We start from the raw sequence: 14769 nt of genomic DNA, 5'->3' as shown, positions 1-14769 counted from the left end.
GTTATTGTTAATGACGTAGTTTTGATTTGTTATCACGGTTACGTCATTTTACAAATTCTCGATCGAAATATTTCTATGTAGAAGTTTTCGTATGTATTTGTATAATACATTTAAGTATTAAATAGTAACAATGAAAATCATCTCAGCACGTGAATAATGAATTATGTTCGTTGTCACGTATGCACGTAATTTCCTGAACGCAATTATTATATTTGAAAAATCACGTATTTAACAATGATGTATGAGATGACACTAATTAATTTTTTTTTCTTTCCAAAAGGAAAATGTCGCGTAATAAAAAAAAAAATAATAAAATAAAATCCAATGTTTTGCGTGTGTGTGAGAGTATTTGAAAAATACTCGTTTCAATATATATTTTAATTAAAAAAATAAATGCATTGTTGCATTTTGAATATAGAAAAAAAAAAATAAGAGAAAAATCATTGTCTTTGTTATATGAAAAAAAAACAAAATTATTATCCTAACGATCTAATATTAAAAAAAAAAAATAAAGAAGAACAGTATTATAAAATACTACAACATTATGATAATTATTAATTATCCAAATGAATAAAAATTGTTGATTAGATCTTTCATTTGAAAAATTACTATTATCATTCTCACGTGTATACTTTTTATTATAAATATATATATTTTTGTTTTGTTTTTTTTTTCTGTGTCACTGATACTAATCAGTGATTAGAATTTATTCAGCTCGATAATAATATCTAAAATCTGAAAATTCATTAACTATGAATAATTGAAAACCGGTTGAGTATTTTTTTTCTCTCTCGATTCCTCGTTGGAAGAACAAATATAACGCAAACATAAGTTCGTTTATAAATACATGCTTTGTACAACATCTGTACATTGTTCACTTTCCTACGTCATTTTTATCGATAGCTATGATGCAGTTAATTGTATGCACCACCTATGATGCACTCGTCCGTACGATCGTTAATTCATTTTCTCAGAGTATATTTTGTTTTTTGTTATCAACAATTTCTAATTTGTTTGCTATTAAATTTCATATTTCAATTTTGTTGATAACAACTCTTTCACATTTTATATTAATATTACAATGAATTTTGTTTATTAGTTCGTAAGAAAAAAAAATAAATTTCAATTCTAATAACAATTATAAACATTTAATTGCAATTACATTTGTCATAGTAAATCGATATTATTCTACAAGTTAAGTTTCTTCTCCTTGATATAGTATAAAACTTAACGTGATAGTTACACGTGATTTTGTTACCTTGAACTCGTTGTTTAGAATTATATCATGCATAGTGATTGGATCAATGTTCGTTTTATTTGCAAAGGTAAGGTAAAACAAGTTAAAGTTGGAAAAAAGTTAACAAAACAAAACAAAACAAAACATAACAAAATAAAAGAAACTTTGATATCTTTCATATATCTTTGCGATTATTCGATAATATGCGTATCTTTATTATAATTTAAAAAAACAAATCATAATCATAATAACATCATCGTAGAGATTATTATAGTACAGTTTAAATCTTTTATAAACTGTACTATCTCCGTCTAACCGTTTTATTTTTATCCAACCCAAACCGATCGATTTCTTATTTCGAACATCGTTGAATTTATTTTAAAACAAAAACAGTGATGTATTATTATATACAAAGTTAACTAAATTGGGGCCAACGTTTTCAATTCGATTAAACAAAAAAATCACTTCATTCGATACAATTAATATTAATCATTTATTTTAATATTAATCATTAGAATCGTAGAATATTCAAATTATTAGAAAAAAATTGAAAAAAAATAAGAAAAACAATAATTTGTTTCAACACAATGAAAACAAAGTGTTAAAGTCTGGGGTATTGAAAAGGTTAAAATACGTTCCTGAATATAAATGCGTTAGACCTTTATAGCATTGGACTTGACAGACGTCGACAATTCAAACAGACGTTTCTATAATAATTCATACAATAATAGCGCAATTACTATAATTCTATTTCTTAATACGTTTCGGAAATAAAAACCTACTTTTCGTAGGAGTAAAAGAAACTTGGATTCCAATTTGCCAGAAATAAATGGAATAGAAACGTTGTTACAAGTATACACGCACACGTACAATGTAATAATGTATAGTTTAAGTATAATTCACACACATACACGCACACTTGTAACGAAAAAAGGAAAGTTATCTTCTTTTTAAAAGATAATAGTCATTGCATCTTTACCGAAGGGAAGCCTAAGTTTTCAGATATCGCTTGATTTATCGGATTTTAAACGCACACACACATACACACACACATACTATCTTACCATGACCTAAATTCAATTTCATATAATACTGAAATTCACTTAAATACCACGGAAATGTTACTGTGTCGTAACCAATTGTCAACTTCCATTTAAACATCTATTTCGTTGTTTGTCACCTTTATCTAGTCCCACCCCCCCTTCTTACCACCCCCTTCTCACCTCTTTTCTTTCTTAATGCGTATATACTTCTTACTATAATTAGTGTATAGAAATAATAACTCCGTTTCCGTTTACATTTTACACACTTAATTTAATCTCATCTAACGTGTTATATGCATACACACACATATACATACATAAGAGTCATACAACATTTTTATTCAACGAGTTAAATTGATTTTTTAAATAATATTGTTTTCCAATTTTTAATTCACATATATATATTATTTATATATTTATATTATATATTTAATATTATATATATTTATATAATATTTTATAATTTAATAATATTTTATATTTTATAAATTTATAAATATATTTTATAATTTATATTATATATAATTAAATTAAATTATACTTTATTAAAATTTAAATTATACTTAAATTATTTATTAATTTAATTATTTATTAACTAAATTAAATTAAATTATAATATATATATTATATTATATTAAATATATATTATTATATTAAATTATATTAAAAAAAATGAATTAAATTATATAAAAAGTAATATAATATATATTAAAGTACGTGAAATTACTTTTTAAATCGTACAAAAAAATATTGCAATGTTTACTTCGAATTGGTTTACGTTTTTTATTATTAGAATCATAATTTTTTGTTTTGTTCTTTATGAATGCACGTACAATGAGAAATTTTTCCATGATTAAAAATGTATTATCAGATATCACAGACATACTAGGTGGTTTTAACTATGTCATCGTATTATCTTATGATGTTTTAACATTGTTGAATTTTCGTTAGAAGTATATCATACGCGATGTGATATATATCACCTGTGTGGTAATGGTACCAAGTAAAACAGGTAACCAGGTCATTCCATCTATCTACCTTTCAGCCTTTAGAAAGGTCCGTTTATCGATCAACAAACCCTTCAACTAAATTCCCACCAACCTTCCTTTACGCATATTTGACAATTTCCATGTGTGTCAGATTTTATTTCCCAAGTATTTTTATATTCATTTTCTTTTTGATAATTATTAGGGGATACACGAGATAATAATCTATTAACTATTTTTCTTTTACCTTTGATATTCTTTCTTCTCCGTTATGTTGAAATAAAAATCTAATTAATTTGAAATCTACACGTAATTAGAATTTATATTAATAATTTATTATCCGATGGAAAATAAATTTTAATCTCGAAAATGAATTTTTATACATTTTGTTTTTGAATGAAATTGATTAAAAATTTTAGATACTTGAAAATAAATTGTATCAATAATAAAAAAAAAAGATTAAACGTGCAAATAAAATTTGTCCTTTTTCAAGTAAATTTGAAATTAAATAATTGAAAATAAATCTATTATATACATTTATCTATAAATGTGTATACTTTAAACTGAGTATTTACGAATATTTGTTTTAAAAAGATAATCGATATCCATTATTTCGATATTTTATTTTCAATCATTTCTAATACATCGAATAGAAGAACACCGTTTGACTATTTTATTATCTTTATTACTAGTAACACATACACAAACACACACACACACAGATATATTATATGTTCTTTCAATCTTTGCGTTTCTGTATCTATATCTATATAACGTTATCTTTAAGTGTTATCGTTGATGATAACGTTGGAATGAAGTTAGATTTGCTGCTTTCAAGACAACGCGAAACGAATTTCACCGCGAATATAATAAACGATTATGCGAATTTAAACGACGCGTAGGCGTGTGTGTCTTTTCTCCTTTTTTTTTTTTAACTTACTAGAAAGAAGAAGAAGAAGAAGAACTCATTGTATCTTATAAACGAATATCGTGTTGGAAATTGGAAATATGAGTCACGTTATTCTTCGAAAAGGGATGTTCAATAAAAAATGAAAAACTTTTTCAAAGTACTTTTCACGATGAATCATTTTCTAGATGATGTGCAGTACAAGAATATACTTTTGTATGATATTTACGAGGTGGTGGTACGTTTTGTGGAAAATAAAAATGTTTCGTTATTAAAGAAATTTTCGTTTAATATTATTACGTTAAAAAAGTTATTGCACTTAGAAATATTTTTCTTTTCGAGTAAAAATTCGATGAGTTTGCGTTGTTCGTTGTGTAAAAAAGAAACAATTGCAACGAAAACGTATCTAATTTCTAAATAAAACGAAAATATGTATCGTTCGTTATCCAATTGTGACTAAAATCTAAAATTAAAGATATAAATATGTATTCATATTGTTTTTTTAAATAATAAATTAATAAGAATAGAGAAACACATTTGATTTTCCAAAATAATAATACAAATTTGTTAAAAATAATGTTAGAATTTTTTCAAATACACACACACACACCTACAACAATTCCAAATCTTATTTTGTTTTTTTTTTTCGATTGATAATTTAAACGGAGCAGTAAAATTATAAACAAAAGGAAAAGAAAAGGTAGATAAATAAAAAAGAAGAAAAAGAAAAAAGAAAAAAGGAAAATGGTGGTGAAGAGACGCACGAGTATCGTGTAGCGACCCCGACCTTGAAGAGGTCTTTGTCGACTCGAAGAAGATCCAATCAGTATTCCACGCCCTCGCATCTTCTGCCAGACGTTTGTTGAATACAAAAATTTACCACAACGAGTATCCCCCACGTCAACTCTTTGCGACGCTTTGTACGACCTCCCAACAATATATTTTCGCGTTTTGCTTAATATCTTTCTCCTTTTTCTATTTCTTTTTTCTTTTTCCAATCGAGTTACTCCTATTTTGCAACGTGGAAATATAATATCGGATTCTTTTAATAGTTTCATTTATTTACCCCCTTTTTTTCTATTTTTTTCTTTTGTTTTATTTGATATTTTTAATATAAATTCATACGAGTATATATATTTATTATATTATTATTAATAATATAATAAAATAATTAATTATTATATATATTATATTATCCTTTTAGTAGTTTCATTTATTTACCCCCTTTTTTTCTATTTTTTTTTCTTTTGTTTTATTTTATATTTTTAATATAAATTCATACGAGTATATATATTTATTTTTATTATATTTATTATTAATAATATAATAAAATAATTAATTATTATATATATATTATTATATTATTTATTATTATTTATTATATTTATTATTATTATTATATATATTATTATTATTTTATTTATTTTTTATTAATCGTATTGTACTTCGATACGTTATTTCGTGATCACCCTGTGTACGGATTTTTTTTGTACTCTTATACAATTTTGATCGAAGAAAAAACCACGCAATTGCAATTAGACGTAGAGTTATAATAATAATAATAACACTGCAGTCAATTTGACTTTTTTTTTTTATCTACGTGTTACTATCTGTCATCTTTGTCGTATGTCGTTATTTTATAATAAAGTCAATTGCAATTAATTTAAACGTTCGACCCTGACACAATAATCTTATACTTTAACAAAGTTTATAAATTCAATAGTTACTTTTGGAAAATTTGAAATTTAATTATTAAATTGAATCTGTCTAAAATTTAACGTTAATCAAATTCGAAATACTATATCAAAGTAATTGATTTGTTCTTTTGTTTTTTTTTAAATATTTACAATTAATTTGTGATCTACTTTTTTATTACAATGATTTATAAAAATTCTATTTACTGATTTATACAACCACCACCACCACCACCACCCTTGCTATTTTTATAAATTTATATAAAAATATGTTGAATTTTTCTAATTTTGATATTGTCTCGGTGTTTGTTGTTAAAAATTAAAAAAAAATAATTAAATCTGCTTGTGTATGTGTGTGTGTCTTATGTTATCATATTAATTATAACAACAAAATATTATATATTAATTATATATTAAATAAAATAATAAATATAATAATATCTGGTTGTACGATGAGTAAATGAATTTTGATTTGATCAGCCTAGAAAAATATTAGTTTTACGTTCGATTGTCGATAATAATTGTTAGTGTTAACGATCAGAAATCGTTCTTTGACACCGGTTGTTTCTCTCTGACGCATCTTCTGCATCGTTCGATCTTTATCACGAATCGTTTGTTTAAATTATCGTCACGTATTCGACGTAGCGGAGTTGGTAGTCGTATGCGATTTCTAATCTTTCATCGAGTATTTATTTAAGTATCAATATATATATATATATGTGTATATAAAAAATATTTTAAAGTAACGTATCATACTTGAACACAATTTTCTATATAATTATTTCAATCGTAATTTAATTGTATCAATTGTTAACGTACATCTTGTTGATTCAATTAAATATAATTATAAACAAATAATTTATTAGCGAATAAATTTTAATTTCAGTTTATATTTTTTAATTCGAATACGAAAATTTGATATATTTAATATCATGAATGATAATATAATATAATAAAATTAATAATTTTTTTTATATGTATATTGTAAACAAAATATAAGTGAGTTGTGAATTTTCAGAACTTTTTCCTTCCTTCATTCTTCCGAGAAATTCTTTTTAAAAAGTTCGGTACATACGGAATTTAACTTTCGTTTCTTTACCTTTAGAAATACTATTTTCGTTGTTTTTGTGTCGAAGAAAAATAGAATGTTTCTTCGTAAATCACGTTTTGTGATTAGTATCCCACAAACGAGCATAACAGACTTGTTCGAAAACAAGCGGAGAAAAGTATTTGACCCTAATTGACCTTACTTTGGTCAATTCTGTAAGACCCCACCGGTCAATTTTTTCTGTATCTGACTGAATGAAATTCGAATTTTTTAAATAAAGAAAATATTTATATTTTTTTCTTCTTTTTTCTTTTAAAACTGGCAAAGAATGAAAAATGAAGATGACGAATGAGATAAGAATACTTGCACGATTACTGTTATCTATTTAATATAAATATAAATATATTGGTCAATAAGTAAAAAAAAAATTTAATATCAATTTCTGTTTAAAATATATAAATTATTATTAGTAATAATAATAATAATTATTATCAAGGAAAAACATATTTAATAACAAACGATTTCATAATATTTCTTATATGTATTAATCATCAATAATAATATGTTTGTTTTTTAATCTAATAATAATAATAATTAAAAAAAAATTCTATTAACGTTATATTATAATTTAAAAAAAAATATATATATTGATATTACTTATTGGTCACCGAGTATATAATTGGTGTTAGTCAGTCGAGGAAGTTTCTTTCTTTCTTTTTTTCATTTTATCTTTTCTCCTTTTTTATTAAAACTGATGGAAGAGAATAAGAAAGGGTGCTGACCTATGATATAAATGAGTTTTATAATAAAATTCAGACCTCTTCGATGTTATAGTAAACTGAGAAAGGTGATAAACCGAAGTGAATCACTATAAAGTGTATGTAAAAAATCGCTGATTCAACGACTCCGGAAGTAGCGTATTGCAATCTATGTAGTAGTATGGTTGTCTTCCATACAAAGCGACCGAACGTACGAACTAACATGATTCATCGTTCAAATGTACGATATAGATGCAAGTTAACCTTCCTTTTATTTTTTTTTATTCTTTTTTTTTTCTTATTTTCTTCTTTTTTCCCCCTTTTTTCTTTTTTTTTTTACGATAACACACTTAACACGATTTCTGTCAATGACGATCAATGTAAATCATCGAGAAATGTGCACTTTGTCCTATTGAAAATATTATTTTTTTGTATATTATATTTCTTTTCTTTTTTTTTTTTTAATTCTTCTCTTTGCAAATGTACTTTTTTTAATTTACTAATTTTATTATATTTTTTGTGTTTGTTTCTTTCGTTTTCTCTATAATAAATTATATCGAATTATTATTTTAACTTATCGAATATTATATTCTTTTTGTCTTACAATAATTTTAATATCAAATACCTTTTTGTTTTTTTTTTGATAGAATATTAAAATTTATTACAAGTTCGGTTCTTGATAATTACATTTTTTTTAAACTTGTTTTCCTGTTTTTTTTTTTATATCATAGATTTTATGAAACACACTTGCATAATGATCTGTTGCTTGATGTACGTTAAATATAAACGTTGTTTAATTGCGTAATGTCGAGCGCATTCTTCCGGAAATTCGAATAAAGGTGGAAAAGATAAAAAAAATGGAATTGTCATTTGAACACGTGATTCTTATAATAATACTATTTTTAATAATCAGTGCTTGTAATCTTGCAAATATATTTTATATTGAGTAAAGTAATTTATTTCAAATATGTAATCCATATTTTTATAATTAATTAGATATGGATTTTATTAAACGTAACGTGTTAAAAATTGACAATTGCAAATAAATACGATTAATAAATAATAATCATATAAAACTATTCTTTTGATTTTATTGTTAATGTAAAATTTGGACGAGTTGAAATTTAAATGAATATTACTAAGAAACGATAAATGATACCGCAAATAACAGGAATTCAATTTTTTCTTTTCTTTTTAATTTTATAGTTATTTTAAAATGGGAATATCACAGATGAGATAAATACAATTCTGACGAATAGTTTTGATTTGGAGAAACCCGATGGATAGAAAGAGAAGGAAGATATTTGATAGTACCGTTATTTACGACGAAAATTTCCCCCACTTATGATCAATCGAGAAAAAGAGAACGTCTTTACAAAAAAAAAAGAAATCCACAGAATTCAAACTCCCGTAACTTAAATCTTAAAATACAAATTCTCTCGCGCAATCAAATTTGTTCATTTGAAAAGAAATAACAACGATTAAACAATTATCACTATAATAATCATTTTAAACTCGTAATCAAATGCAAATTTTATAAATCAAATATAATTATTATTCTCGTTACAAAGTACTAAAATATTATACCTATAGCAAGAAAATTAATATTGGCGATAAGCCATAATAAAAAAACAATCGTAAAGGTTACTCGTGCAATTTAATAACAACAACGAGAATCAAACTTTCAATTAGTTTGTTACGTGTTAAAGTAATAATGCGAGAGAATGCATAGGATGCGTGCATTTGAAAAAAATCACATGTATCATTCCATTGCATTCGTATTTGCTATACTTAACGAGTAACTCGAAACAATGTTTTTTTTTGTTCTATATACAAGTATATATGAAGTATCAATAAATTGTTTAGTTAATCGTGGCCGAGTGGTTAAGGCGTCTGATTAGAAATCAGGTTCCCTCTGGGAGCGTAGGTTCGAGTCCTACCGACTGCGAGTTAAGTTTGTTTTGAAAAAAAAAAAAGTTGTTTAGTTTTTAAAGATCTATATAAAATATGCAATAAAACAATTGAACGTTTTACAGGATGATTGTATTAAATTCTATTATTATATATATAAATAATATTAGTATATATGAAGGTACAGGTAGTTTGTTTTAAGTGTTTTAAAGATCTATATGAAATGTGCAATTGGGAATTGAACGTTTACAGGATGATTGTATTAAATTCTGTTGTCAAGAGAGACTAGAGGCCTTTTATGATGACCACTGTCCAGAGAAAGAGAGAAGAATGCCAAACGGTCCCGATCAAGCCGGATTGAGCCGACGATCAGAGAATATCCTATTGCTAGATCATTAATATTCCGATGACGGTTAATTCGTGTTCTGACTGTGGATAACGCAACCACGAAGGCCAACATTCGCGCTCTTAACACGGTGTATTTCCGTGTCGAGGCACATACATTATTTACAATTTCCTAGTACGATCTGCGTGATTGAGAGGAAGAAATGAGTATAATAAAAAGAAATATATAGTATAAATGGATTATATCTATATATAATGACTAACGTAAATTATTTCAACTAAACAGGAGTTACACACACACACTTGGTAGTTATACGATAAATCTCATTGATCTTAAATAAAATATTTTGTATATTTTAAATAATGTCTAACGTTTGTCAGTGAGGATCGGATTGAAAAGAAAAATGTTTCCACGTTTAATACTGATTAATTATTTTCATTTCAAACGATCATTTTTATTATACCAAATCATTGACCAACAATTAATGAACAAGACTTTAAAACAAAATGAAAATAAACATTTTTACGTATATCAAAATAATCCTAATGAAATATCTCAGATTTATTTTTGTCAATTTAATAATATCATTTATGGAAAAATGATTTTTCCTTTCTTTTCTTTTTCTTTTTCTTTTTCTTTTTGTATTTAAAATACGCTGATAATACAATGGCTATTCGTTATTAAACTTTAACCCTAATATCGCAAAGCTTTCAAATTTGATGACACACATACACACATGAAGAATAAGACTCTTGTCAAACTTTTGATACATGCATGCATACTTAGCAAACTCGAATCCATCCACGAGTTGGCCCGTTGCCACTTGGACATAAATCTGTGTCAATTACGAGTAGAATCGTGAAATAAAGTTAAACGACGTATTTCCTGTACTTTGACTGACGTATAGAAACAGTAAAAGTTATCACCGATGTTGTTCCTCAGTTCAAGAATTTTTTCGATTTGATAGGATTATAATGTTAATCAGAATATTCGTTGAAAGAAAATCATTTATTAAAAAAAAAAACAAATGATATATCATTTGCATTCGTAATGTAAGAAAATAAAAGAAACAAAAGAACAGAATCGATAGAATCAATTGTAAATTTGTATATTTTTAACCACACACCTGTTAATAATGTAATTATTGATCAATATTCGTGTATACAAAAAATTGATCAGTATACATATTTTTAAATTTTTAATTATTTAGTCATCTGTTAATAATTTAATTATTATTTAATAAAAAAAAATTGATCAGTATATTTAATTTTGTCAAATATATTATTTTCTTTCGTATATAAATGAAAATTGTATAATATATTTTGATCTAATGTATGACTTGAAAATAATATTAATTATGTTAGATATGATAATGTTATAAATGACAATAATTCCTAGCTATCTTTTGCGTGAGAAGAATGATCTCTTATTGCAATGTCTGTTACTGTCTGATTGAAGTAACAACGTTTTTACTACTTACTACTGCCTACGTTCTAACAGGTACTTACTACTTACGTGTGTAGTAGTAAGTACCGTTTGAAAGTATCATTAGAGACAGACTTACAATTACCCTAATTTATCTACTTCCTAACTCGCGTTATATTATATTCGTTTATTATAAATTCGTATAATCTTTTTAAATAACCAACGATCAAATATAATGAATATTTTTTTATTCACCTGAACACATGTGTCATTAAAATATTTTCTTAATTGTATTCATTATTATTATTATTATTATTATTATGAATTTATTAAATTCGTATCGTTTATTGTAATCATTGTAATTAATTGAAAAAGAAAAAACGTTTAAACAAAAATTTTGCAATTGAAATTGTTAACATTTATTTGGATAATAGTAATTTTGTTGTTGTTGTTGGTGTTATAAACGTTCCTCTCGTTTTCTTTCCTTCGTGGTTCCTTTTTTACATTCACTACGGCATAGTAATTAATGCAACTCTGACGTGCTGCTCGCTTGAGCAACGAGTCTCTTGCTTTTTACAGTAGTCACACACGTGTTGTGTCCTGCAGCACGTGCAACTATTGAACGAACGCGTCATGTTTATATGCTATATGCATTTACTTTTTTTTGTTTACTTATTTCTTTTTTTATCCTTTTTTTTGTTCTGCCTCCTATATTCTATTTCTTCTTCTTCGAATAATTAGAAACAAATTATAGTAATGAATAAACAATTGTGTCTGTGTGTGTGTGTGTATATGTATGTGTGTGTGAAGTATTATGAAATATGAAATTGAATAATTATTGATTATGTTTCAATCTGATATTCACTTGTTTTGTTTTTTCCATAATATCTTTTAATATTAATATTATAATAATATTAATATTATAATATTATAAAAGATATTATGGAAATATATATTATAAATTTATTTTCGTTCAAATTAGAATTAATCATTTTTGTTAACATTCGATTAATATAATTGATTATTATTGAATAAAATAAAATCAAAAAAAAGAATCGATAAAAAAAGGAAGAAATTATTTTGAACAAGAGATTTTGTTGTATTTGTCATTTGTTCATGAGATTACGACTGTAACTTAAAAGAATAGAAACACACGTTTTATAATCTCTAACTATTCTTCTTTTCATGTTTCTCGAGAACATCGTGTCATGGATAATTGGCACGTTCTAATCGTCTACTGAGTCAAATAAAGAAGAATATCGTTCGTTCTTGGCTCTTGCAAAAACTAATTCTGTATAAGAAATAATAGAATAAAAAAAATATATATATATTAACAAAAAAATAGATAGATAAATAAAAAACAAATTATTTCCCATTTATTTAGATTTGCTGTTTTTTTTTTCGATTTTATCATCCAAGGCCAAAAGATCTAATCATATGAAACACTGTGCATTGATTTTTTGTAATTGCAAATATTGAAAATTAATATATAAATATAACAATTATAAAATTCGATAGATTTAAACAAAATCCTTTTCTATGACGTATTTTCCTACACGGAAATGAATAAACTTGTATATATATATATATATATATTGGTTGTTAATCGAAGGGTATTATACTTGAATCGATAAATTTCCTAGAACTGTGACGTAAATGAATGCTAATTTATTTAAGTATATTTTTAAGTATTTCATGAGATTCTCTTTCATGAATTATATTAATATTAATTAAATATTATGAAATAAATGTTAGTTTCAATTAAAATATATACATATATATATATATAAAACATTTTCATAAAGTATAATATTTAATATTAAATATTAATTTTGTACTAATTCTTAAATTTCTGAATATAAAAATTATTAAATAAATAAGTTTGTATAAATATATATTTTTATTATATTATATAATGAATCAAAATTATGTAATACACTTATTCGGATAATTAAAAAAAATATATATATGTATATAAAATTATAAAAAAAGGAAAAAGAAATAATAGAACACTTTGTGAGATGTTCTAGGTCGAGTTAAAAAACGGGTCTAGGTTCTCTAAAGCTTTATCGACTACATTGCAGGCTTCGATACTAAAACCCAGTAAAGACCTCTACTTAAGGGTGTCATTCTTTAACGATTTTTCATTCTCATACAACAAACGCAAATTACTATTATCCTTTATAGATTTACAATAAACGATTCTAATTCTAATTTTCGAAAAAACAATATCATCCCCCCCTCCCTCTCTCCCACCACTTTTCACTTATCAATAAAGTTGATATATTAACAAGAAATATCATTAATACAAACAAATTTCAACTCACCATAGCAGAAAGATCCGAAATATTGGCAGTTGGTGCTGCATCAGTTTTCTCGAACACGATCAACATCGAAACAATAGCGATTAGTATTAATAAACTTCTCATACTTATTCTTCCCGCCATGATTTTTCTACTTTTTCCCCTTTCTTCTTCTTCACAATTGTAATACGTCAATTAAAAACGAAATCCAATCGAAGATACGAGTGTCAACAGAAACAAAAAGTATATTATAATAATAATAATAATTATTATTATTATTAAAACGAATATTAGAATTCCTCAATGTTGTCACTGGAAAACGAAACGGGGATTTTTGTTTCTTTTTACGTTCGTGAAAATTTTAATAAATTATTATAGAATTTTGTTCTGTAATTTAGTTTAATTTAATTTAAATGTAAATTTAAATTGAATTGAATTGAATTTCTCTTTATCTTTTGTATATTTCTGATCGTTTCTTTCCTTCCTCCCTTTTCTTCTTCCTCCCTCTTTCTCCTCACTTTGGAACTACCCTCTCTCGGGCACACGAGGTCAATCAATAATACCAGTCCCTCAAATGCGAACACCGGATGCGTCGAGTAATGTGACACACTCAAGTTCGAAGGTTTTCCTGAATTTCACAGGACACACTTCCAATTTTTAGTTAGTCCCTTTATTACTTCGTTCTTTTATTATTAATAATAATAATAATAATAATAATAATAGATTCGTTGATCGTTCCTTCTTCGAGGGAGAATACAAAAAAAAGAACAAAAATCAATGAAATATACAATTAACGATTTTTCAAACTTTTTAAACCTATCGTTTTGTTTTATTCGATTCGATTTCTTCTATCCTATTCGCCTAACTTTTTCTATTTTCCTTTATAATACTTCTTCTTCTTCTTCTTCTTCTTCTTATTCTTCTTATCCTTCTTCAACTTTAGTAGAGAACTGATTTCTATTATTTTATAATATTGAACAATTTGTCACGAATAAATGAAACGCGTTTTGTTTCTCGTCACTTTATCGAATCAATTATTATTTTCCTTTACACTCTTCGATCATCGATTAATTTATTCTCAACGATAAATTATTTCTTTTAATTATTGGAA

At 25.1% G+C, this 14769-nt stretch overlaps 1 protein-coding gene and 1 non-coding gene across 5 annotated transcripts in view; one reads left to right on the top strand and one right to left on the bottom strand.

Annotated features, from left to right (window-relative positions):
- LOC122522006 (matrix metalloproteinase-14) overlaps positions 1-14062 on the bottom strand; it is a 31507-nt gene extending 17445 nt beyond the window's left edge. For all 4 annotated transcript variants that reach the window (XM_043642785.1, XM_043642784.1, XM_043642782.1 and 1 more), the window contains exon 1: positions 13683-14062. In XM_043642785.1, the coding sequence (XP_043498720.1) occupies positions 13683-13802 (120 nt within the window). In that variant the 5' untranslated portion in view covers positions 13803-14062. The remainder of the gene's footprint in view (positions 1-13682) is intronic.
- On the top strand, positions 9540-9628 carry Trnas-aga. The gene has a single exon. It is a non-coding gene; the product is annotated as a tRNA-Ser (tRNA).
- Positions 14063-14769: the final 707 nt, after the last annotated feature.

The sequence above is a fragment of the Polistes fuscatus genome, unplaced genomic scaffold (genome assembly GCF_010416935.1).
Source record: "Polistes fuscatus isolate 324 unplaced genomic scaffold, CU_Pfus_HIC Scaffold5, whole genome shotgun sequence".
NCBI lineage: Eukaryota > Metazoa > Arthropoda > Insecta > Hymenoptera > Vespidae > Polistes > Polistes fuscatus.
The sequence above is the reverse complement of the archived record's forward strand: the minus strand, read 5'-3'. Positions and strand labels throughout refer to the sequence as shown.